At 49.4% G+C, this 21,298-nt stretch overlaps 3 protein-coding genes across 8 annotated transcripts in view; 1 reads left to right on the top strand and 2 right to left on the bottom strand.

The window, feature by feature from the left end:
• Nucleotides 1–13,520: 13,520 nt before the first annotated feature.
• On the top strand, nt 13,521–20,521 carry CHRNE (cholinergic receptor nicotinic epsilon subunit). The gene is made up of 13 exons (XM_069483096.1): nt 13,521–13,548; nt 14,622–14,721; nt 15,391–15,592; nt 15,718–15,762; nt 15,886–15,995; nt 16,125–16,280; nt 16,567–16,667; nt 17,053–17,253; nt 17,329–17,443; nt 18,742–18,856; nt 18,946–19,132; nt 19,220–19,326; nt 19,424–20,521. Exons 1-13 carry the CDS (start codon nt 13,521–13,523, stop codon nt 19,622–19,624), a joined length of 1,668 nt encoding a protein of 555 aa, XP_069339197.1. The 3' UTR covers nt 19,625–20,521.
• C9H17orf107 (chromosome 9 C17orf107 homolog) lies at nt 17,512–18,551 on the bottom strand. Its single transcript, XM_069482077.1, has 4 exons — nt 18,486–18,551; nt 18,138–18,347; nt 17,768–18,046; nt 17,512–17,687 (listed from the first exon to the last, which is right to left on the bottom strand). Exons 1-4 carry the CDS (start codon nt 18,549–18,551, stop codon nt 17,589–17,591), a joined length of 654 nt encoding a protein of 217 aa, XP_069338178.1. The 3' UTR covers nt 17,512–17,588.
• Nucleotides 20,232–21,298, bottom strand: part of MINK1 (misshapen like kinase 1) — a 50,877-nt gene continuing 49,810 nt past the window's right edge. For 5 of the 6 annotated variants that reach the window (XM_069482075.1, XM_069482071.1, XM_069482073.1 and 2 more), the window contains one exon: nt 20,232–21,088. In XM_069482075.1, the coding sequence (XP_069338176.1) occupies nt 21,005–21,088 (84 nt within the window). In that variant the 3' untranslated portion in view covers nt 20,232–21,004. The remainder of the gene's footprint in view (nt 21,089–21,298) is intronic. The other variant, XM_069482069.1, reaches the window with a different exon arrangement.

Here is a 21,298-nt window from a genome sequence, read left to right as displayed (position 1 = left end):
ATATATATTTTAGTTGGCCAGATAATTTCTTTCTATTTTTAGTAGAGACGAGGTCTCGCTCTTGCTCAGGCTGGTCTCAAACTCCTGACCTCAAGCGATCCTCCCGCCTCGGCCTCCCAGAGTGCTAGGATTACAGGCGTGAGCCACTGCGCCCAACCTCTATGAATTTTTAATTGCTCTAGCACCACTTGTTGTAAAGACTATCTTCCCTCCATTTAATTGCTTTCTCACCTTTGTCAAAAATCAGTTGGTCATAATTGTGTGAGTCTGTATCTGGGTTCTTCCTTCTGTTCCATTGGTCTAAGTGTTTATCCCTCCACCAATATCATATAGTTGGTCGGGCGCAGTGGCTCACGCCTGTAATCCTAGCACTCTGGGAGGCCTAGGCCGGAGAATCGCTTGAGATCAGGAGTTTGAGACCAGTCTGAGCAAGAGCAAGACCCCGTCTCAACTAAAAATAGAAAGAAATAATATGGACAGCTAAAAATATATGTAGAAAAAATTAGCCGGGCATGGTGGCACATGCCTGGAATCCCAGCTACCTGGGAGGCTGAGGCAGAAGGATTGCTTGGGCCCAGGAGTTTGAGGTTGCTGTGAGCTAGGCTGATGCCACGGCACTCTAGCCTGGGCAACAGAGTGAGACTGTCTCAAATAAAAAGAAAATGTATTCCTTGTTGAGATTATATTAATATATATTTTCAACTCCTGTATGTTTTTTATTTTTTGTGTATTTGATCTGAGCAAGGTATGTTCAAATCAAGCCCCCTGATTGTGAATTGTTCAGTTTATTCTTTATTTCTCCACAAGTTTACTTTGTTTCAAAGCTATGTTGTTAGATGCACAAATGCATACAACTATTCGTTAGTATTGATTTTCTGGGTGCTGTAACATCTTATCACAAACTGAGTGGCTTGAAAAAGCAGATTTATTCTTGCACAGTTCTGGAGGCCAGAAATCGAAATCAAGGAGTTCCCATGGCCATGTTTCCTCTGAAGGCTCTTGGAGAGAATTCTTCCTTGCCTCTTCCGGCTTCTGGCAGCTGCCAGCTCTTCTAGGCTTTCCTCGGAGTGTGGCATTATCATTCCAATCTCTGCTTCTCCACACAGCTTTCTCTTCCATGTGTCTGTGGCTTCTCTTCTGTCTCTTGTAACACTTGCCATTGGACTTAGGGCCCACTTGGATAACCCAGGATGATCTCCCCATCTCAAGATCCTTAACTTAATTACATCTCAAAGACCCTTTCCCCAAATAATATGACAGTCACAGGTTTTAGCGATTGGGATGTGGACATATTTTGGAGGTTGGGGAGATTATTCAGCCCCCTACAACTACTATAGTTTCTTGGTGTATTATACCTTTTACAAGGATGAAATATCCGTCTTGGTCCCTTTTAGTGCTTTCTGTGTTGAATTATATTTTGTTTGTCATTAATATTGCTATATTTACTTTATTTGTGTTGGTATTTTTATGCTATAACTTTTTTATTCTCATTTTCTAGCTTTTTACCAATTTGTTTTTGGTGTCTGTCTTATAAACAGCATATAACTGGATTATCTTGTAACACAATCTGAGCATATGTCTCTTTAATAGGTGAGTTCAGCCTCATACACTATGTCTTTCTCAGATATGTCTGAGTTAATTCCTGTCATTTTTATTCTTTTTTTCCTCTGTTTTTCCTTTTATTTTGTTGATGAAGTATATTTTTCCTAAAGGTTTGGAAGATGTATATTCTATTTATATTCCCTTCTTTTTTTTTTTTTTTTTTTTTTTGAGACAGAGTCTCACTTTGTTGCCCAGGCTAGAGTGAGTGCCGTGGCGTCAGCCTAGCTCACAGCAACCTCAAACTCCTGGGCTCAAGCAATCCTCCTGCCTCAGCCTCCCGAGTAGCTGGGACTACAGGCATGCGCCACTATGCCCGGCTAATTTTCCTATATATATTTTTTTAGTTGTCCATATAATTTTTTTTCTATTTTTAGTAGAGACGGGGTCTCCCTCTTGCTCAGGCTGGTCTCAAACTCCTGACCTTGAGCGATCCACCCGCCTCGGCCTCCCAGAGTGCTAGGATTACAGGCGTGAGCCACCGTGCCCGGCCCTATATTCCCTTCTTTAAAAAAAATTTTTTTTAAGAGAGGGGGTCTTGCTCTGTCACCCAGGTTGGAGTGCAGTGGCATGATCATAGCTCACTGCACCTTCAAACTCCTGGCCTCAAGACAATCCTCCCTCCTCAGCCTCCCAGAGTGCTGGGATTACAGGTTGAGCTGCCACACCCAGCCCTGTTTATATTCTCCTAATTATGACTCTTAAACTTTTAAAAACTTTTTATTGAATGATATATACATAGAAAAATACACATCATAAACTGAACACACCCATGTAACCAGCACCCAGATCAAGAAATAGAACATTAGCAGTAACCAGAAACTCTCCCTTTGTACCCAACCAGTCACTGCCCTCCAAGGGACTATCCTTACATTTTAATATGGTATTCATTCATTTACTTTTTTTTTTTTTTTTTTTTTGAGACAGAGTCTCTCTCTGTTGCCCGGGCTAGAGTGCCGTGGCATCAGCCTCGCTCACAGCAACCTCAAACTCCTGGGCTCAAGCAATCCTTCTGCTTCAGTCTCCTGAGTAGCTGGGACTACAGGTGTGAGCCACCACGCCTGGCTAATTTTTTGTTTCTATTTTTAGTTGACTGTCTAATTTTTTTTTTTTTTTTTTGAGACAGAGTCTCACTCTGTTGCCCAGGCTAGAGTGAGTGCCGTGGCGTCAGCCTAGCTCACAGCAACCTCAAACTCCTGAGCTCAAGCGATCCTCCTGTCTCAGCCTCCCGAGTAGCTGGGACTACAGGCATGCGCCACCATGCCCGGCTAATTTTTTTCTATATATATTTTTAGCTGTCCATATAATTTCTTTCTATTTTTTTTAGTAGAGGTGGGTTCTCGCTCTTGCTCAGGCTGGTCTCGAACTCCTGAGCTCAAACGATCCGCCCACCTCGGCCTCCCAGAGTGCTAGGATTACAGGCGTGAGCCACCGCGCCCGGCTGTCTAATTTTTTTTTCTATTTTTAGTAGAGACGAGGGTTCCACTCTTGCTCAGGCTGGTCTCAAACTCCTGAGCTCAAGCAATCCTCCCACCTCAGCCTCCCAGAGTGCTAGGATTACAGGCATGAGCCACCGCACCCGGCCTATTTACATTTTAAAACATCAATTAAAACTTTCTTAGGCTTATCAGTGAGTTAGCTGGTTTCTTTGCTCACTGTTGCGTCAGGAATCTCACATCTTCCTCTGGGATTCTGGGATGACATTTGTCACTCCTTTCAGCTGCTCAGCACCCAAACACTTTCCTATGTTTCAGACCCCCCCACATCGTAAGCAAGATCCTACCTTTCATCGGACAGTGAGAAAGTACCAGACAACGGCTCTCCTGCAGCAGGCGTCTCACCTGGGCTTCTCCAGTCAGGCTTTCCTGCTTGCCCTGGGGCTGCACTACTTCCTTCAGGATAGCGAAGTGGCAACCCCACCTGGTCTCTACCTGCAGGTGGGGACTACTTCTAAAAGCAGCTACCATTCAACATTATGTTTTTGAGATAGATCCATATCGATGTGCCCATAGCTGTAGTTCATTCATTCTCGCTGCCGCACTGTATTTAGTTTGTATGACATTTTTTCCTTTCTGCTGTTTATAAACGTTTGCATTGCTTCCACATTTCTTTCCATTACAAACAATACTGCTGTCAAAAGTCTACTCCCTGTATCCTATTGCACACGTGCAAGAATTTCTTTTTTTTTTTTTTTTTTTGTTGAGACAGAGTCTCACTTTTTTGCCCAGGCTAGAGTGAGTGCCGTGGCGTCAGCTTAGCTCACAGCAACCTCAGACTCCTGGGCTTAAGCGATCCTACTGCCTCAGCCTCCCGAGTAGCTGGGACTACAGGCATGCGCCACTATGCCCGGCTAATTTTTTCTATATAGATTTTTAGTTGTCCATATAATGTCTTTCTATTTTTAGTAGAGACGGGGTCTCGCTCAGGCTGGTCTCGAACTCCTGACCTTGAGCAATCCACCCGCCTCGGCCTCCCAGAGTGCTAGGATTACAGGCGTGAGCCACCGCGCCCGGCCAAGAATTTCTTTAGGGAAATGGATGCCCACGCCCACCCCTCCTCTCAGACAGTTAAATAAACTGTGCTGTGGGTGAGGCCCAGACATTAGTATTTTTGATAAGTTTTTATTTTTATATAATTTAAAGCTTACATAAAAAATACAAGAATAGTACAAAGGACTCCTGCATGCCATTTACCCAGATTCACTGTTTGTTAACATTTTTTCTAATGTTCTTTATCATTCTTTCTCTTGTTTTTTCTTGAAGCATTTGAGAGTAATTTGGAGACATTATATCTCTTTACTACTAAATATTTTAGTGTGTGTTTCCTAAAACGAAGACATTTCCTTACATAACTGTAGTACAGTTATTAATTTCAGGAAATTTAATATTGATACAATACTATTATCCAATGCACAGTTCATAATCCCATTTTGCCAATTGTCCTAAAATGTCCTTGATAGCTGTTTTTTTTTTTTCCCCCGTCCAGGATCCAATCCAGGACCATAGCTCTTTAATTTCCTTTGGTTCCTTAACCTGTCTTTATTTTTTTATGACTTAGACATTTTTGAAAACTATAGTCCAGTAATTATGTAGAGTGTCTCTCAATTTGTCTGCTGTTTCCACAAGATTGGATTGGGGTTACATTTTTCAGGCAGGAATATTACGTAAGTGATGTTGTGTCTTTCTTGGAGCATCTTATCAGGAAACACATTATATCAATTTGGTCCATTACTGGTGATGTTAACTTTGATCACTTGGTTAAGGTGGAATCCACCACATTTCTCCACTGTGAAGATTCTATTTTTCCTTTTGTGACTAAGAAGCACTTTCGTGGGGAGATACTTTGATACTATGTGAATATCCTGTCCCTAATCAAACTTTGGCCGATAGGTTGCAGCATGATTGATGATTCTTGCCTGAATCAATTACTGGCATGATGATTGAAAAGCTCTCTCTCTTTTTTAGGTGATTTAAGTTTATTCCTTTTTTCCTTGTAACCAAAAGCTCCAACTAAAACAAAATTTAGAATCAGAAGTGGGTTTTAGCAAGACATAGTGATGCGCACCTGTAGTCCCAGCTATTAGGGAGGTTGAGGCGAAAGGATTGCTTGAGCCCAGGAGTTTGAATGTTTCCATCTAGAATTTACATGACAAAGCCACTAATTAAGCTGCCACCTTGGGTCTTTTGGATTCTAAACATGGGTGCTCTGTCAGTGGGGCTTTGGTGGATTGGTGGCTCCAGCTCTGGATCAACTGTAGGAGGGAAATTGTACTTTGAGCTCTTTAGACTGGATTAGTTACTGTATTATAAATCCCCACAGCAGCTTGCCAAACCTATTGTCATACTTTGTTTTAATGACTGTCTGTCCCTCTAGATGGCAAACTTTGGGACAGCAGGTATTCAGAAACATAGCCCATGATCTAAGGGGTGGAAGCTGCTCCATGGATTGATTTAAAACATTAAATAAGATACCTTCTTGGGCTTCTCTGTATGTGTCTCCGGTCTCACTTTTATAAGCTTTCCGCTAATGTCTTTTTTTTTTGAGACAGAGTCTCGCTCTGTTGCCCTGGCTAGAGTGCCGTGTCGTCAGCCTACCTCACAGCAACCTCAAACTCCTGGGCTTAAGCGATCCTACTGCCTCAGCCTCCCGAGTAGCTGGGACTACAGGCATGCGCCACCATGCCCAGATAATTTTTTCTATATATTTTTAGTTGCCCAGATAATTTCTTTCTATTTTTAAGTAGAGACGGGGTCTCGCTTTTGCTCAGGCTGGTCTCCGAACTCCTGACCTCGAGCGATCTTCACACCTTGGCCTCCCAGAGTGCTAGGATTACAGGCGTGAGCCACCGCACCCAGCCCACTAATGTCTTTTTATTACAGTCTTACCAATGATCCTGCCAAAATACTACTTTTACATTTATTGAGAAGATGACACTTTTAGAAGATGAGCTGCCCCTGCTGCCTTGCTCAGTAACACCAGTCCAGCATGTTTCTGCAGGAATCACACTATTGTGTGCCTTGTTCACTGTGGTAGCTCCAGTGCCTAACATGGTGCCTAATAAATATTTCTCGAATGAGTGAAACAGTGTAAGCAGAGTAGGCAAACAATAGTGGGAAAGGGTGTGTGATGTCTTTGGTTGAGCAAAAATTCTTAGTTTTAATGTGCTCAAATCCATCAATGTGGTACTGTTCAGTAACTGACAAATATAACAATGAAACTGAATGGAGAGTGCAGAAACAGCCCACGTACATATGGAAGCTTGATACAGGATAAAGGTAGCATGACATCAGTGGGCAAAGGTTCGATTAACAGGTGTAGTGAGTAGTTGCCTTACTCTATGGAGAAAAAAGAAACAAAGCTGTATCCCTACCTCACACCATATACAAAAGTAAAGTCCAGATGAATTAAAGACTTTCAAACAAAAGGCAATCCCATTGTTTGTTTGCTGTGGGTTTTGTGGTATGTTTTAAGATCTGCCTGGTGATTCCCTCCTCTTTTCTTTTTCAAAACTGACATGGCTATTCAAGGACCCATATACATTTTAGGATAAGTTTTTCAAGTCCTTAAATATTCAATTTATAAATTACTTAAGGGAGAACTGACACCTTTATAACATTAAGTTGAACCATCCAAACAAATATCTCTCTATTTATACTTAACTTTTATGTCCTTTAACAGTTTCAAAGTTTTCTCCACAAAGGTTTACAACATCCTTTATTACCTTAGTATCCATTCAAACATCCACCAGCTGCAAGGAGAGATCTTTGATTACCACTTCACCTCTAGCTAGTCTTTGAAACTGCTTCTTTCTGCTTTAGTTTATTGATACTTCCTCCTTTTTTTGTATGTATAAAGTAGCACTTCTTTTTAATAAACAAATGGATAATAAGCCCAGCCTTGGTATAAAACATAAAGAATTCCCTTTTTCAGATTCTTGCTCAATGAAGCCTCTCATCATTGTTAGATGATGGGAATAAAGAAATCATAATCAAATATGGGAATATGCTTTCTCTACATGTAGACCATATCAGGAAAATTAATGTAACTTTGATCACATATTCTTTTTAAAAAATTGGTTTTACCTATTCTTCAATAGAAAGAATCAAATGATCAGAAAAATAATTAAATTTCTCCTTTTACAAACTAGTCACATTTGATAAAAAATGTAACATGCTATATAATTCAAATAATACAAAGACTGCTTTCTAAAGGCTCGAGAATGTTATCAGCCCTAACACGTGTATGTGTAGCTGTCCATTGTGTTGCCTTTGTTCAAAAGAATAGACTAGAATCATTAACAGTTAACTAAGTACCAAAAAAAATTAATGTTTTGTTATAGTTAGTTTAGACTATATTATTCATTCTCTTGTCTTCTTTCTTTGTTCTGAAGTAAGAAGTTGATTCAAGATCTTTTCTAACAAGATGACCAGTATGGACTTTCTCTCCTGTACTGGTAAGTCCCAAGGACTTTTGTTTTCTTTCTTCTTCACCCAAGTTGGTAAAGAGATTGCCACCTGGGGAGGGGGGATGCTTTGCCCTGGGCCTGGGGACTCCCTGGCTGCCTTCAGCATCACCAGATGCCCAAGGAGACCGCTGATCCCCCTCCCTCTTCTCCCTTTCTCCATCTGCCCCTGCATGCATTTTTGCCCCTCTCTGAATTTATTATGAGTTTTTACCGGTTTTGTTCATCTCTTTCCCAGGCACCAGCCACCCTTCTGGTGGGCTGTTCTCCTCCAAAACCAGGATTTCCTCTCTTCCTGGGGGGTTTCTCACATTGACAACAGTGCTTTTATTAATACATTTGCTGCGTCTCTATATTTGCGTTTTGAGGAGGGAAATAGCAGCCCAAGTTGTTCACCATGTTGTCAGCTTTTTATCACTTTCTATGAGCACTTTATATTTTTATTTTATTATTTTTTTAGGGGATGAGATCTCGCAACTATGTAGCTCAGACTGGTCTCCTGGGTTCAAGTAATCCCCCTGTCTCAGCCTTCCAAGTAGCTGAGACTACAGGTGCTTGCCCCTGCTCCCGGCCCTGTAAACACTTTGTATCTGCAGTCCCCAAACCCCATTGTCCTCAGGACCAGCGTCACCTGTTAGGAACTAGATTGCACAGCAGGAGGTGAGCAGCAGTGAGCAAATGAAGCTTCATCTGTATTTACAGCCGTTCCCCACCTGAGCTCCGCGTCCTGTCAAATCAGTGGTGGCATTAGATTCTCATAGGAGCGCTAACCCTACCGTGAACTGCACATGAGAGGGATCCAGGTAGCACACTCCTTGTGAGAATCTAAGGCCTGATGATCTGGGGTGGAGCTGAGGTGGTGGTGCTAGCGCTGGGGAGCAGCTGCAAATGCAGATTATCATTAGCAGAAAGGTTTGACTGCATAATAAATGTAATCAGCTTGAATTATCCTGAAACCATCCCTCTGCCCCTCAGTCTGTGGAAACATTGTCTTCCATGAAACCAGTCCCTGGTGCCCAAAAGGCTGGGGACCACTGCTTTATATAATAAATAAAGGCGGTAAGCCATCGGTTGCAGATACTTTTTCCCAGCTTGCCATTTGCTTACCTTTGGCTTTATATTTTTATATATAAAGAAATTTTATATATTTTTTTTCTTTTTCTTTATGGTCTCTGATTTGGGGCTGTAGAGAAGGGAAGAAAGGCCTTCTTACCTCTGAGATAATGATATCTTTTTTTTTTTTTTTTTTTTTTTGAGACAGAGTCTCGCTCTGTTGCCCGGGCTAGAGTGTCGTGGCGTCAGCCTAGCTCACAGCAACCTCAAGCTCCTGGGCTCAAGCAATCCTCCTGCCTCAGCCTCCCGAGTAGCTGGGACTACAGGCATATGCTACCATGCCCAGATAATTTTTTTTCTATATATATTTTTTAGCTGTCCTGATCATTTCTATTTTTAGTAGAGACGGGTTCTCGCTCTTGCTCAGGCTGGTCTCGAACTCCTGATCTTGAGCGATTCTCCCACCTTGGCTTCCCAGAGTGCTAGGATTACAGGTGTGAGCCACCACACCCGGCCTACCTCTGAGATAATGAATAAGTACATTGATCCTTGTTTTACTCTAGAAATTTCTTGGCTTCATTTTACATTCAAGTATCTGGTCTACCCAGTGGAAGTAGAGAGATGAGGGTTTGCTTATTATTTTGATGATTGGTTTTACAGTTGTCCCAACAGTATTTATTTAAGCATTATTTTCTACATTAATGTAGTATTTTATCTCCATTGTATAGCGGATTCTTATATACTGGAATAACTGTTACTTTGTTCCATTGATTTAAATAGGCAGTTTTCAGAAAAAAGAAATATGTATGGTTAGTACATCTGTCCTAAAAAAAAAAAAAAAGCTCAATCACTCTCATCAAGATGTGTAAATCAAAATAATGAGATAGCAGTTTTCACCTATCCTTTGGCAAAATTAAACAGTTTGACAATACTCTGTCCTGGGGAATGAGGAAACAGGTAATCTCATACTCTGTTGGCATGAATGTACGTGAGTGCATGCTTTTTGAGAACAGTTTGGCAAAAGGTGTCCAGAGTGTTTTTTGTTTTTTTTGAAAAGTGCATAAATTCTTTGTCCCAGAAATTTCATTGCTATGAATTTACATTATGGATATATTTGCAAAAATATCCCAAAGAGAAATACATAAATATGTTCACTGTTGTATAGTATGTCATAGCAAAACCCAAAATGGTTAGCATCTTAAATGTCTATCCATTGGGAAGAGGATAAATTAGCTCCGGTACCTTCATGCAATGGAACACTGAGCAACAGTTAAAAAGAATGAGGAAGACTTGTTGCCTGATGTGGGCCAATCTCTACAATATATTAAGTGAGAAAAAGTTGGAGAATAGTAAACACAGTCTGATGCTTTTGTACACACGCGCACACACACACACACACACACACACTGGATTTCAGTCTAGAAGGATTTACAAAAAGCTATTAATCTTTGGGGAAGGGACTGGCTGGAAAGAGGAAAGCTTTTAATTTCCATTGTGTCTTTCTGTACTCTTTAATTTTTCTACGGATGGCAGGCATTACTTTTTTTTATTGTCAGAAGGATTTTTCTGGGTATTGTGTTATGGGACATTTTGGATTTTCTTTATGCTATTTTCTTTCTTAAAAATCCTAAGATTTTTAAGCCAAGAAAAGGTTTTTCTTTTTTTATGTTTATTTTTTTTGAGACAGGGCTCTGTTGCCCCAGTTGGAGTGCAGTAGTGTGATCATAGCTGTCACCTCAAACTCCTGGGCTCAAGCAATCCTCCTGCCTCTTCCCTCCTACCCTCCTGAGTAGCTGGGACTATAGGCGTGTGCTACCACACCCAGCTAATTTTTCTATTTTTGTAGAAACGGGGTCTCACTGTTGCTCAGACTGGTCTCGAGCTCCTGAGCTCAAGTGATCCTCCTGCCTTGGCCTCCCAGAATGCTAGGATTACAGGCATGAGCCACCGTATCCAGCCAAAAGGGGGATATACTGGAAAGATGCTGAGGTACCTCATTCAATCAAAGGATGTGTTGGGCAACCAGCCCATACATAGAAGGAATCGAGCACAGCTGGGCTTCTGGATTTTCGGGGACCATGTCTGGAATGCTGAAGGGCCTTCCTTGCTTCTACTTGTCTTTGTGTACCAACTGCATTCTCTCTCACTCCACATAAAAGGCAAGGCAGGAATATGGCTGCCTCATGCGTCTACATTTCTTATCTTGTGGTAGCAGACAGAGACTGCCTTCCTGAGTTCTTGTTTGAGAAAATTTCTAGGGAAGGACTTTCTCTGGCCTGGCTTGGTGTCCTCCCCGAGACCAATCAACTCTGGCCAGAGGGCAGTGTCTGTAAGTACCTGGTAGGTCCTAGGGGGTCATATGACTGGAGAACAGTTCTCAGTAGGAGGGAAGGTGCTGGAAGAAAAAGCACTCATTTCTTCATTGACTCATTCATTTGTTCACTAAATATTTATCAAGCATCTCTTATGTGCCAGGCTGTGCACTATGTGCCTTGAATGTAAACCAGCAGGGTTTCAGCAATCAGCTTGGGTTCTGGTGAGAGAGGCAGTCTAGAAATTAGCGTCTACTATACCTTCCTGTCCTGGCTCAGCCAAACCTACTTCTCCTGTTCACAAAAAAAAGAGCAGCTCTTTGTGTGGAAGGCAGAGGGGGCCCTCAGCAGGCCAGCCTGGGGATGTCTCCACCGTGAGGGCACGGATGGCTAAGAAATGGCAGCCTGGCAGCCTGGCCGCTGGGGGCGGCTGCAGCTGTTCCGACTTGCTAGCCAAGAGCCAGTAGGTGAAGGGAGTGGCTTCCTGTTGAGCTGAGATCTTTGGGTCTGGCGTGTATGTCAAGGCGTCCCCAGAAAAAAATTTGTCAGGCAGCCCACTAAGGTTCTGTGGAATTTCCATTATAAAAATACAGAACCCAGGCCTGCCTGACAGGCCTGTGCCTGACTCCACCGACGGGGCAGGGAGTCTCAGCCCCTCAGGCGATCCTCACTGTGGGCAAACCAAACCGAGAAAAGATGGTGTCTCGGCTCTGCTCCCAGGACTAGTGGGGGGCGGGGGTGGGCAGGGGTGGGGTGGGATGGGGGTAGTAAAAGCCCCTCCTGGAGACTCCTCAGGGGAAGGATTACTCATGTGCTGGCTCTGCAGGAGAATCTCGCGGGATTCACTGGTCTGGGCGAGACCTTCACCTGCAAGTTACATCCCCAGCCAGGGGCTCCACAGCAAGGTGCTCTCCTGTAGACTGTAATCCGTGCCTGGGACCAACAGCGATATGTGGGTCTGGGGATCAAGGGATGAGGATTTCTACTCGCTCTACCCCCAACCCCGAACTCCTCTCCTTCATGCAGGTTGTTGGTCCAAATATAGTTTTGCCCACTGTTGCATTTTGTATGTGGTGGTAGGTGTGTGTGTGATGGATTGTTTATACATGATGTCCTGATGTGGTTACACTGAGGACTTAGCCCATCATTAGGAGAATGAATGGAAATCACACCTGGGAGAGACTGTACTTAAACTAGAGGACACTGGACTCTGGGTTAGAGTTTTTTTTGAAGGGCCCCTGCCACAATCATTTTGGAAGCAAGATTTCAAGTTTCAGTCCTGCTGGGGAAGATACAGTGAATTTTCAGCTGTAGCAGTGAGCATGGGATCATGACAGGGTGTTCTGGGAAGTAATTATGTAGGAGGTGGGCTGGGTTGGTAGGGGATGGCAGGCACCGGACATGTGGCCAGTCATAGGGCCTGCCACCCCCCACCACCCTTGGGAAACGGAACAATCTCAGGCCAACCCCGTGACCCTTCAGTGTCTGCACCCCCAGCTTCATGGCATCGGGCAGGTAGCGATGGGAGCAAAGGCGCATTGGCTGCATCTGCAGAGAGAAGCCAAGAAGTCCATGTGGGGCAAAGACCATGGTGAAATGAAGCAGAAGTGACACGGTCGAAAGGGGACACACAAAGTAGAGAACAGACACGCCGGTCGGTAGTGAGAGGGGTACAGAGCAGCAGAGACAGGAGAGGTGGGGGTGGCTGGTCCCCAGGGCCGCCCTGGACACTGGCATGTGACAGTCCATGAGGTAGCCTCCAGGCTCTCTTTCCTGAAGACAGACCTGAGTGGATCTGATTCCCCTGCCTGTAGCTTCCACGGCTCCTGTGTTCTAACTCTTTTCCCAGTTCTGGTGTCACTGGCTGTTTATGTGTCTTCCTTTTTTTTTTTTTTTTTTTTTTTGTTGAGACAGAGTCTCACTTTGTTGCCCAGGCTAGAGTGAGTGCCGTGGCGTCAGCTTAGCTCACAGCAACCTCAAACTCCTGGGCTTAAGCGATCCTACTGCCTCAGCCTCCCGAGTAGCTGGGACTACAGGCATGCGCCACTATGCCCGGCTAATTTTTTCTATATAGATTTTTAGGTGTCCATATAATGTCTTTCTATTTTTAGTAGAGACGGGGTCTCGCTCAGGCTGGTCTCGAACTCCTGACCTTGAGCAATCCACCCGCCTCGGCCTCCCAGAGTGCTAGGATTACAGGCGTGAGCCACCGCGCCCGGCCTTATGTGTCTTCCTTATTAGACGATAACTCCTTGAGGCCTGACTTGTTCGCCTCTGTAACCACAGCACCTGGCCTGTGAGGGGAACCTTGTCAGTGTTCATTAATGTTTGAATAAACATTTGTATTTATCACAACTCTTGACCCCTTACCTAGTGGCTGTGGAATCAGCAGCCGCTAAGATTTAAGAGTCAGTCCATGTACCAGCCACGTGCAAGGAGGGGAGCTGGGTCAAAGAGATCCTTTCTGGGGGGGTCTGAACTGGAAAGCATGAGATGAAAGGCAGCTGGCGGTGGAAGCAGAGCCTTCAAGGATGTGTGGGAAATGAACAGGGAGCCACATGGACACTCTGGTATTTGGTGTTCTCACTTGTAACATGGAGGTGGTTACGTGGGACATCACAGGTAAAGAGAGGAGACCCCAAACTGCTGGACATGAGTGTTTTGTGAAGTGAAAATGAACACAGGTGTAGACGATCAATATAGTTGATTGATAAAGCTAATGCATTATTGCCAGTCTACTTGTGTGACCTTGGACTTCGACCTTAGGGTCCTCTTTCATGCATTCAGGACAAGGATAGTTGCTTTGCTGGATTGGTATGAGGAAGTGAAGTGTAAGGCATAAAAAGTGCTTAGTCCAGCCTCTCCTGCCCCATGAGTAACACCTGGGTAGCTTCCTAAAAGTACAGATTCCAGTCTGAGCAACACAGACCCTGTCTCTACAAAAAGTAGAAAAATTAGCCTGGCATTGTGGTTCACGCATGCAGTTCCAGCTACTCGGGAGGCAAAGGCAAGAAGATTGCTTGAACCCAGGAGTTTGACGTTACAGTGAGCTATGATCATGCCACTGCATTCTAGCCCAGTCCGTGTGTCCACTTGCTTCCCCTGACCCCTGTCCATAGCAAGGAGCCCCAAGAGGAGCAGGGCAGCAGGCAGAACCCCCGCCATCCTGCTGTCTGGTTCTCAGGGTTATTCTGAGCTTTGGCAGGCTTGGAGGGGCAGGCCAGGGTGCATGTGTGAGGGGGAGGAGGGTGTTAGTTCCGGGCTGGGCAAGACCCTGTCTCCAAAATAAACAAACAAACAAAAAACAACCAGATTCCTAGCACTCCATCTCCCTAAATCCGGATTCTTTGGGGATGGAGCCTAGGAATCTCCTGCTTTTAAATAAGCACTCCAGGTGACTGATTAGAGTGATTCAGGAAGACTTTGAGAAACACTGAAAGGATTAATTAAGGAGGGGATGTGTTTTGGGCGGTGGGGTGGAGAAGATAGTACTGTCATATGTGGCCACAAGGTGGCAGCAGGGAGCGGCAAGGAGAAACAAGTCTGCTAGGTGTACACACCCAGAGGGGCCGACAGGCAGACGTGGGGATCAGGTTGTGGAAGAGGTGGGCCCTGTATTGAGCGTGGTCTCCTTTGCCAGGCGGAGTCTGTGTTACTGCAGGCTAATCCCCTGTGGCCACCTGTCTTATTCCCAGGTCTTTTTAGAGACTGCTGCTTGCCAAACTCTGCCGACGGGAACGGCATTACTGTGACTTTGGCCGGGCTGTGGGTGGTGACAGTGTGTGTTCCACATGGGTGAGTATGGGAGGCAAGGGGTGTGTCACATCCCCAGATATGTTCATCAGGCAAAGCCATTTCCACAGGCAGCTTACTCAAAGGACACCAGTGCATGTTGAAAGCAGCGTCCCCATTCCCCGCTGCCGGGCTTGTGGTTCCAGGTGCTATTAAAGACCTGCTTTTCTCACGAGGATCAGGTCTGTGGCTGGGGAGCTGGCTGAAGCCCAGGCAAAGGATGCCGGGATGGGGTGGGGGCAGGGGACAGGGAACTCAGGATAGGGCAGCTGCCTCTGGAAGCAGCCAAAATGTCCCCAGTTGCAGCGGAGGTGGGTAGAGGATTAGGTGACAGTCCCCTAACCCAGCCCGGAACTAACACCCTCCTCCCCCTCACACATGCACCCTGGCCTGCCCCTCCAAGCCTGCCAAAGCTCAGAATAACCCTGAGAACCAGACAGCAGGATGGCGGGGGTTCTGCCTGCTGCCCTGCTCCTCTTGGGGCTTCTTGGTATGGACAGGGGTCAGGGGAAGCAAGTGGACACACGGACACTGACATAAGGGGACAAGGAGAGCAAAGACACAGACCAAGGCATAGTCTGGGACAAGATATTTGGTCCCCAGGAGCAATATCGTGGGTTCAGGAGACAGACACAGAAAAATATACAGCCTCAGAGACCTGTGCAGTCCCAGAGGAGGGGGGCTCCAGCCTCTTCAGCTCCAGTGTCCCTTCCTTGTTGACCCTATCCCAGGCAGCAGCGAGGGGAAGAATGAGGAGTTGCCTCTTTATCACCATCTCTTCGACAACTATGACCGAGGAAGCAGGCCAGTGAGGGAGCCTGAGGACACTGTCACTGTCACCCTCAAGGTCACCCTGACGAACCTCATCTCACTGGTAAGATCTCCCACCCTCACTCCAAGCCTAAAATCCCACTTCTGGCCCCAACCACCGAGCTCTGTCCTAAAGCTCACTTCTGGCGGTGAAATCCCACTTCAATCATCCCCATCTCCCCTCTGCAGAATGAGAAAGAGGAGACTCTCACAACTAGCGTCTGGATTGGAATCGTGAGTCAAAGCTGGGGAACAGTGTGAGGTCTCGCCCAGGGGACCCCTTTCGCCCGAACTTCTCCCGGGCAGCATCAGGCAGGAGATGCAGGGCAACACGTCCTTCCATCCCCCACCCCTTAGGACTGGCAAGATTACCGACTCAACTACAGCAAGGAAGACTTTGGGGGCATAGAAACCCTGCGGGTCCCTTCAGAACTCGTATGGCTACCGGAGATTGTGCTGGAAAACAAGTAAGGACCAGGCTGGACGCCAGGCTGGAGGGAAGCCAGCCTGGGGTGCTGGGCTGGATTTGGCTGAGGCAGGGGGTGCTTGGAGGAGGTACGGACCTGTGCAAAAGCTCGGTTTCCCTGAGCCCACAGTATTGATGGCCAGTTCGATGTGGCCTACTACGCCAACGTGCTGGTCTATGAGGGAGGCTTCGTGACCTGGTTACCCCCGGCCATCTACCGCAGTACCTGCACCGTGGAGGTCACCTACTTCCCCTTCGACTGGCAGAACTGCTCGCTCATTTTCCGGTGGGAAGAGTTACCCAAAGGCCTGGACGATTATGGGAGGGCCCTGGGACAGGGGCGGGGCCAGATGGGGAAAGTGGCATGGCTGGGGCGGGGCTTTGTGCTGGAGGCGGAGCCAGGCCTTGGCATGGGGTGGGTTCCAAGCAGGGGTGGAAAGAGGCGTGCAGGCTGTGCCTGGGTAAAGGCGTGGAGCCTTATTACTCGGCAAGGTCTACGCGTCCGGGTCGGGGCTTGAGGCTGGGGCCCAGGTCCGAGCTTCTGGGGTGGGGGCCCGGCCCCGGCTCCGCAGCTCTCAGACGTACAATGCCAAAGAGGTGGAGTTCACCTTTGCCGTGGACGACAACGGAGAGCCCGTCAACAAGATCGATATCGACACTGCGGCCTTTACTGGTGAAGCCCCTTCCTGCTCCTAAAGACCCGCTTCTAGATGGGGTCCAGAGAGGCGAGTTTCAGAGTGGGGTTGCTCCAGACCAACGATATGGGGATTGACTTTGGCAACTGGGCTTTTAGCTTGCCCCTTTCCTGAAATCATTCTCGACTGTCACTCTAGTTCTCCCTTCTCGCTGGAGGTCTTTCCATGCCCTCCCCAGGAATGCCCTTTTCTGCCCCTATCTTATGACTCGTGGCCCAGGCAGTCCACCCTGGCCCAGACTGCCGCATCCTCCTCCTCCGCCCAGGGTTACAGGTTTCTGCGGTCAGGTGTGCGGCCAGAAAGCAGCGCAGGGCACCCAGCCTCCAGAGCGGGCCGACCGCACTTGCCTCTTCCCTCCCGCAGAGAACGGCGAGTGGGCCATTGACTTCTGCCCTGGGGTGATCCGCCACCACGACGGTGGCTCTGCTGACAGCCCTGGGGAAACCGACGTCATCTACACGCTCATCATCCGCCGGAAGCCTCTCTTCTACATCATTAACATCATCGTGCCCTGCGTGCTCATCTCGGGCCTAGTGCTGCTCGCCTACTTCCTGCCGGCGCAGGGTAAGGAGTCGCCCCGACCCTAAATCCGGCTCATTCCCGGAGGCAGCGCCCGCTCTCACTGGGCGCTCCCTCCAGCCGGCGGCCAGAAATGCACTGTCTCCATCAACGTCCTGCTCGCCCAGACCGTCTTCTTGTTCCTAATAGCCCAGAAAATCCCAGAGACGTCTCTGAGCGTGCCGCTGCTGGGCAGGTGAGGGCGGAGTGGGTCCCGGCTGTCACACGCGGGGGCGTGGCCAACGTGAAGGGCGGGGCCAAAAGAGGTTGCCGACGTAGGGGCGCCGCCAAAACCAAGCGACTGTAGGCGCAGCTTTGGCCGTCTCGTCCCCTCCTGGGCTTTATTTGGACGCGGGGTGGGGCTGGAATGGTGAAGGATCTCCCGGTCCCCCGTCCTCCGCGCTGTTGCTGGACGCCACCTTGAGGCCTCTCGAGTATCTCTGTTGGCGGGCGGTCCGGCTCAGTGCCTCCCAGCCTCGCTGCCTCTGGCCCCCCAACTCACCCCCCATCCTGAACTCACCTGTTCCCTGGGGATTCCGAGGCCCAGCTGCCGTCGCCACTGTTGCAGGAATGAGGCAGACCCCTGCAGGCCCCGTCCACACAGGCACAGCCTCACCCCCTGGACGAGGAGCCGGGCGCTGGCGCCCGCCAAAGCCCCAGCGTGCAGAGCCCCCTGCCCGGCAGCCTGGGCTACCCGGGCCAGCGCTCTGCCCGGATCCCCGGCGTCTGGGGCTGGGCCCGGGGTGCCGTCATCGCCGTCCAGTCGCCGCGCCTCTTGCTGCAGCCACAGGGCTGAGATCTGCATTGTGGATATAGGGGTTAGTGGAGTTCGGGGGTTCCTGCTCCCGCTGCCCTAGCCCCCCTCCTGGACTCCTTCTCTCCCCGCCCACCTCTAATAAGGTGGCGCCAAAGCTCACGATGCTGGCCGCGGCTTCTCTTAGCACCAGCCCCAGGGTGGGCTTCGGGTCAGGCAACTTCCCCGGCTCCTTCGGCTGCTGGGGCTCCGGGGACCTCAGCTCTCCGAACCTCTGCTCCAGATACTCATGGGCTGCGGCCACAGAGAGTTCCAGGGAAGACAGGAGCGGGGGCTGGAGAGCCACCTGGAGGAGGAGCAGGGGCAGTGGAATCATCAGGTCATAGGGCAGGGGTCAAGGGAGAGGGAGGAGGAGGAGCGCTGAAGACCTACCCAGAGGGTCCCGAGGTGCCGCCCTTGGGCGGTGCCGTCGGCGGAGTCTCACCTCAGTGGAGCTGTGGAAGTGGTAGACCCACAGCAGGGTGTCCAGGGAGCTGGGGGTGCCCTTCATGGCCGCCACAGGTGGTAGGAGGGGCAGAAAGGCCGGGGGACGCGTCTGGCCTCGCCGAGGGTGAGCAGCTCGGGGGAGCGACCCCAGCCCCGGCGGAGACAAGGTGTGTCTGTGAGCTCAGACGACGGGCGGTGCCCTCCGTGGCGGGGGGAGTGGGCAGCTGTGACGTCACGCATCCGGGGCTCCGCAGGTACCTTATTTTCGTCATGGTGGTTGCCACGCTCATTGTCATGAATTGCGTCATCGTGCTCAACATGTCTCTGCGGACGCCCACCACTCACACCATGTCCTTGCGGCTGCGCCACGTAAGCGCGGGGCGGGGCGGCCCTGGGATGGGGGCGGGGCGGCCCTGGGATGGGGCGGGGCTTCGAGCTAATCCCCGCCCCGGCCCCAGGTTTTCTTGGAGCTGCTGCCGCGCCTCCTGGGCTCCGCGTCGCCCCCCGAGGGCCCCCGGGCCGCCTCGCCCCCAAGGCGGGCGTCGTCAGTGGGTTTATTGCTCCGCGCGGAGGAGCTGATACTGAAAAAGCCGCGGAGCGAGCTCGTGTTTGAGGGGCAGAGACACCGGCACGGGACCTGGACCGGTGAGCACAGTGGACCCGACAGGCCAGCAGGGGCACCTGCAGCGGGGGAGGCTCCTAATGACCCATCCCCGCTTTTGCCCCTGCCAGCTGCCCTCTGCCAGAGCCTGGGCGCCGCTGCCCCAGAGATCCGCTGCTGTGTGGATGCCGTGAACTTCGTGGCCGAGAGCATGCGAGACCAGGAGGCCGCCGGCGAGGTGGGGCACTGCAGAGGCCCCCCACTCTCTCCTGGGCCTGCCGCTGGCTCTTGCAGCTGCCGTTTTACGGACTCAGTTTGTGCCATCCTTTCTCCAGGAGGTGTCCGACTGGGTGCGCATGGGGAAGGCCCTTGACAACATCTGCTTCTGGGCCGCTCTGGTGCTCTTCAGCGTGGGCTCCAGCCTCATCTTCCTTGGGGGCTACTTCAACCAAGTGCCGGATCTCCCCTACCCACCCTGTATCCAACCTGAGCCCGCACCAACTTCAATTTCTCCACCCATTTCCAGTAGGAAATAGATTCTGAAAAAAGCTGCTGCCACCACTGTATCATGGTCCTTTCCCACTGCTGATAAATCTGTATGTCGTGAACTTCCCAAGAGCAATGGTGTGTGCTCATGTGCATAGGTCTGGCCCTAGGCCAAGGGTCAACAGGAGAGAGCAGATGGTGCAGGTGGGCTCTTGGGTAACAATCCTCCGGAAAGCAAGGATTGCCCTCCTCAGGCACAGCCCCAGCCCCAGGTGACTCTGGAGCCTGGGAGCGTCTAAGCTACTTTGTCCCTTTGATAGCCAGAGAGGCTAGACCTCTGCAGGGCTTGCGAATAGGGAGGCTGGAGCCAGGAAGCCCTGTCGTTCTCAGGCCTGGCCCTGCTGGAGTGAGTGGGGACCAAATACCCTCCGTGCAAGTGGTCTTCAGGCCCAAAGGTTTAGGGCTGAGGATGCCCTGGCACCCCAAAGTCACTTCTTCTAGGTTTTCTTGGCCCAGCACTGCCCACCCCACTCCACTCCCGTAAGACTCACTCATTGCAGATCCCACCCTACCCTGCCCCTTTCATCCCGACTCTGCAGGCTGTCTCTGGCTAGCATCCAGGATTGTGAGAGAAAACAATAAAATGGGGTCTGAAAGGGTAGGAGCTGGTTGAATTGTCTTTATTAACAAACGGGATATCCAAGGCCACTACATTGAGGAGGGGTGAGGGAGGGAAGGAAAGGGCTACTTGCTGCTCACACTATATACAGATGCAAGCAAGAGGGGGTGGAGGGCGAGAGCGTCCTGCTCCCTCACTCCACCAGGGAAGGGCAGAGGCAAAGAGGAAGGGAGGAGGTTGGAAAGGGGGGAATGTTTTGGCTGGCGGGGTCCCCCCTCCATTCCCTGGGGTTTGGGGGGAGGGGAATCATTAAAGTGCTTTCAGAAAATGAAGAAATGGTCCCTGCCCCTGGAGTGGCTGGTGACCCCCCAAAAACCTAGGGCCTAGTGACCCCCCCCAGGGTCTGGTACATTCAAGGGGGGAGCCGGCTCCCCTGACGTGCAAATAAAGGGGTCCAGGGCCCTGCCCAGTCAGCAGCAGTGGGGTGAGGGGTCCAAGCCCCAGCACTCTCCTCTGAAGTGGAGAAAAGGGGGGGAGGGGCGAGGCCCACTCAATTCCTGGTAAGGGGAAACTGTGTCCCTCCCCAGAAGTTGGGGACAGGCACAGTTTTGGGGAGAGAACATGTTGGGGGGAGAGGATGGTCACGTGATCACAAAAGCATCAGGGGTCAGAGGTCACGTTCCCAGCAGGCTCCAGTGAATCAAACCAGTAAAAGCAAAAGCCCAGGGAGGGGAAAGAGGGGCGGCCTGGGAAGTCTGGCTGTAGGGGGAGAGCTGGGTCCAGTGTGGGACAGCCCCAGCCCAGGGCCCCGTCACCAGTTCATGATGCAGTTACGGTTCAGAGTCATGAAGTAAACTTGGCTGCTGCCCCCAGAGCGGACCGAGGCAAAAAACACCTGGGTAGGGTGAGAAGAAGTCACTGAGGGTTGGGCTCTCAATTAACTGGGAGAGGGAAATTGGGACAGAGGGAGTAGGGGACAGAGAGAGAGAGAAACTGTAGAATGACTCTCAGAGTGCCTGCCTCACCCCTGTGAAAGGCTGAAATGCTGGGGAAGAGGGGACACTACCAGACCCTTGGGGTGACGGCATCTGCAGAGCTCTCAGAA

The sequence above is a fragment of the Eulemur rufifrons genome, chromosome 9 (assembly GCF_041146395.1).
Source record: "Eulemur rufifrons isolate Redbay chromosome 9, OSU_ERuf_1, whole genome shotgun sequence".
In the NCBI taxonomy this organism is placed as follows: domain Eukaryota; kingdom Metazoa; phylum Chordata; class Mammalia; order Primates; family Lemuridae; genus Eulemur; species Eulemur rufifrons.
Note: the sequence above shows the minus strand (reverse complement) of the source record. Positions and strands in the feature narration are given on the sequence as shown.

What these genes read in the sequence shown, in the direction of transcription:
- CHRNE (XM_069483096.1), top strand. Translation starts at nt 13,521, where the DNA reads ATGGAGGTGGTTACGTGGGACATCACAG. An exon ending in CGACACTGCGGCCTTTACTG is followed by an intron (nt 16,668 to 17,052) that starts GTGAAGCCCCTT and finishes TCCCTCCCGCAG; the next exon opens with AGAACGGCGAGTGGGCCATT. An exon ending in TGTCCTTGCGGCTGCGCCAC is followed by an intron (nt 18,857 to 18,945) that starts GTAAGCGCGGGG and finishes CCCCGGCCCCAG; the next exon opens with GTTTTCTTGGAGCTGCTGCC.
- C9H17orf107 (XM_069482077.1), bottom strand. Translation starts at nt 18,551, where the DNA reads ATGAAGGGCACCCCCAGCTCCCTGGACACCCTGCTGTGGGTCTACCAC. An exon ending in ACTTCCACAGCTCCACTGAG is followed by an intron (nt 18,348 to 18,485) that starts GTGAGACTCCGC and finishes CTCCTCCTCCAG; the next exon opens with GTGGCTCTCCAGCCCCCGCT. An exon ending in TTGGCGCCACCTTATTAGAG is followed by an intron (nt 18,047 to 18,137) that starts GTGGGCGGGGAG and finishes TCCACAATGCAG; the next exon opens with ATCTCAGCCCTGTGGCTGCA.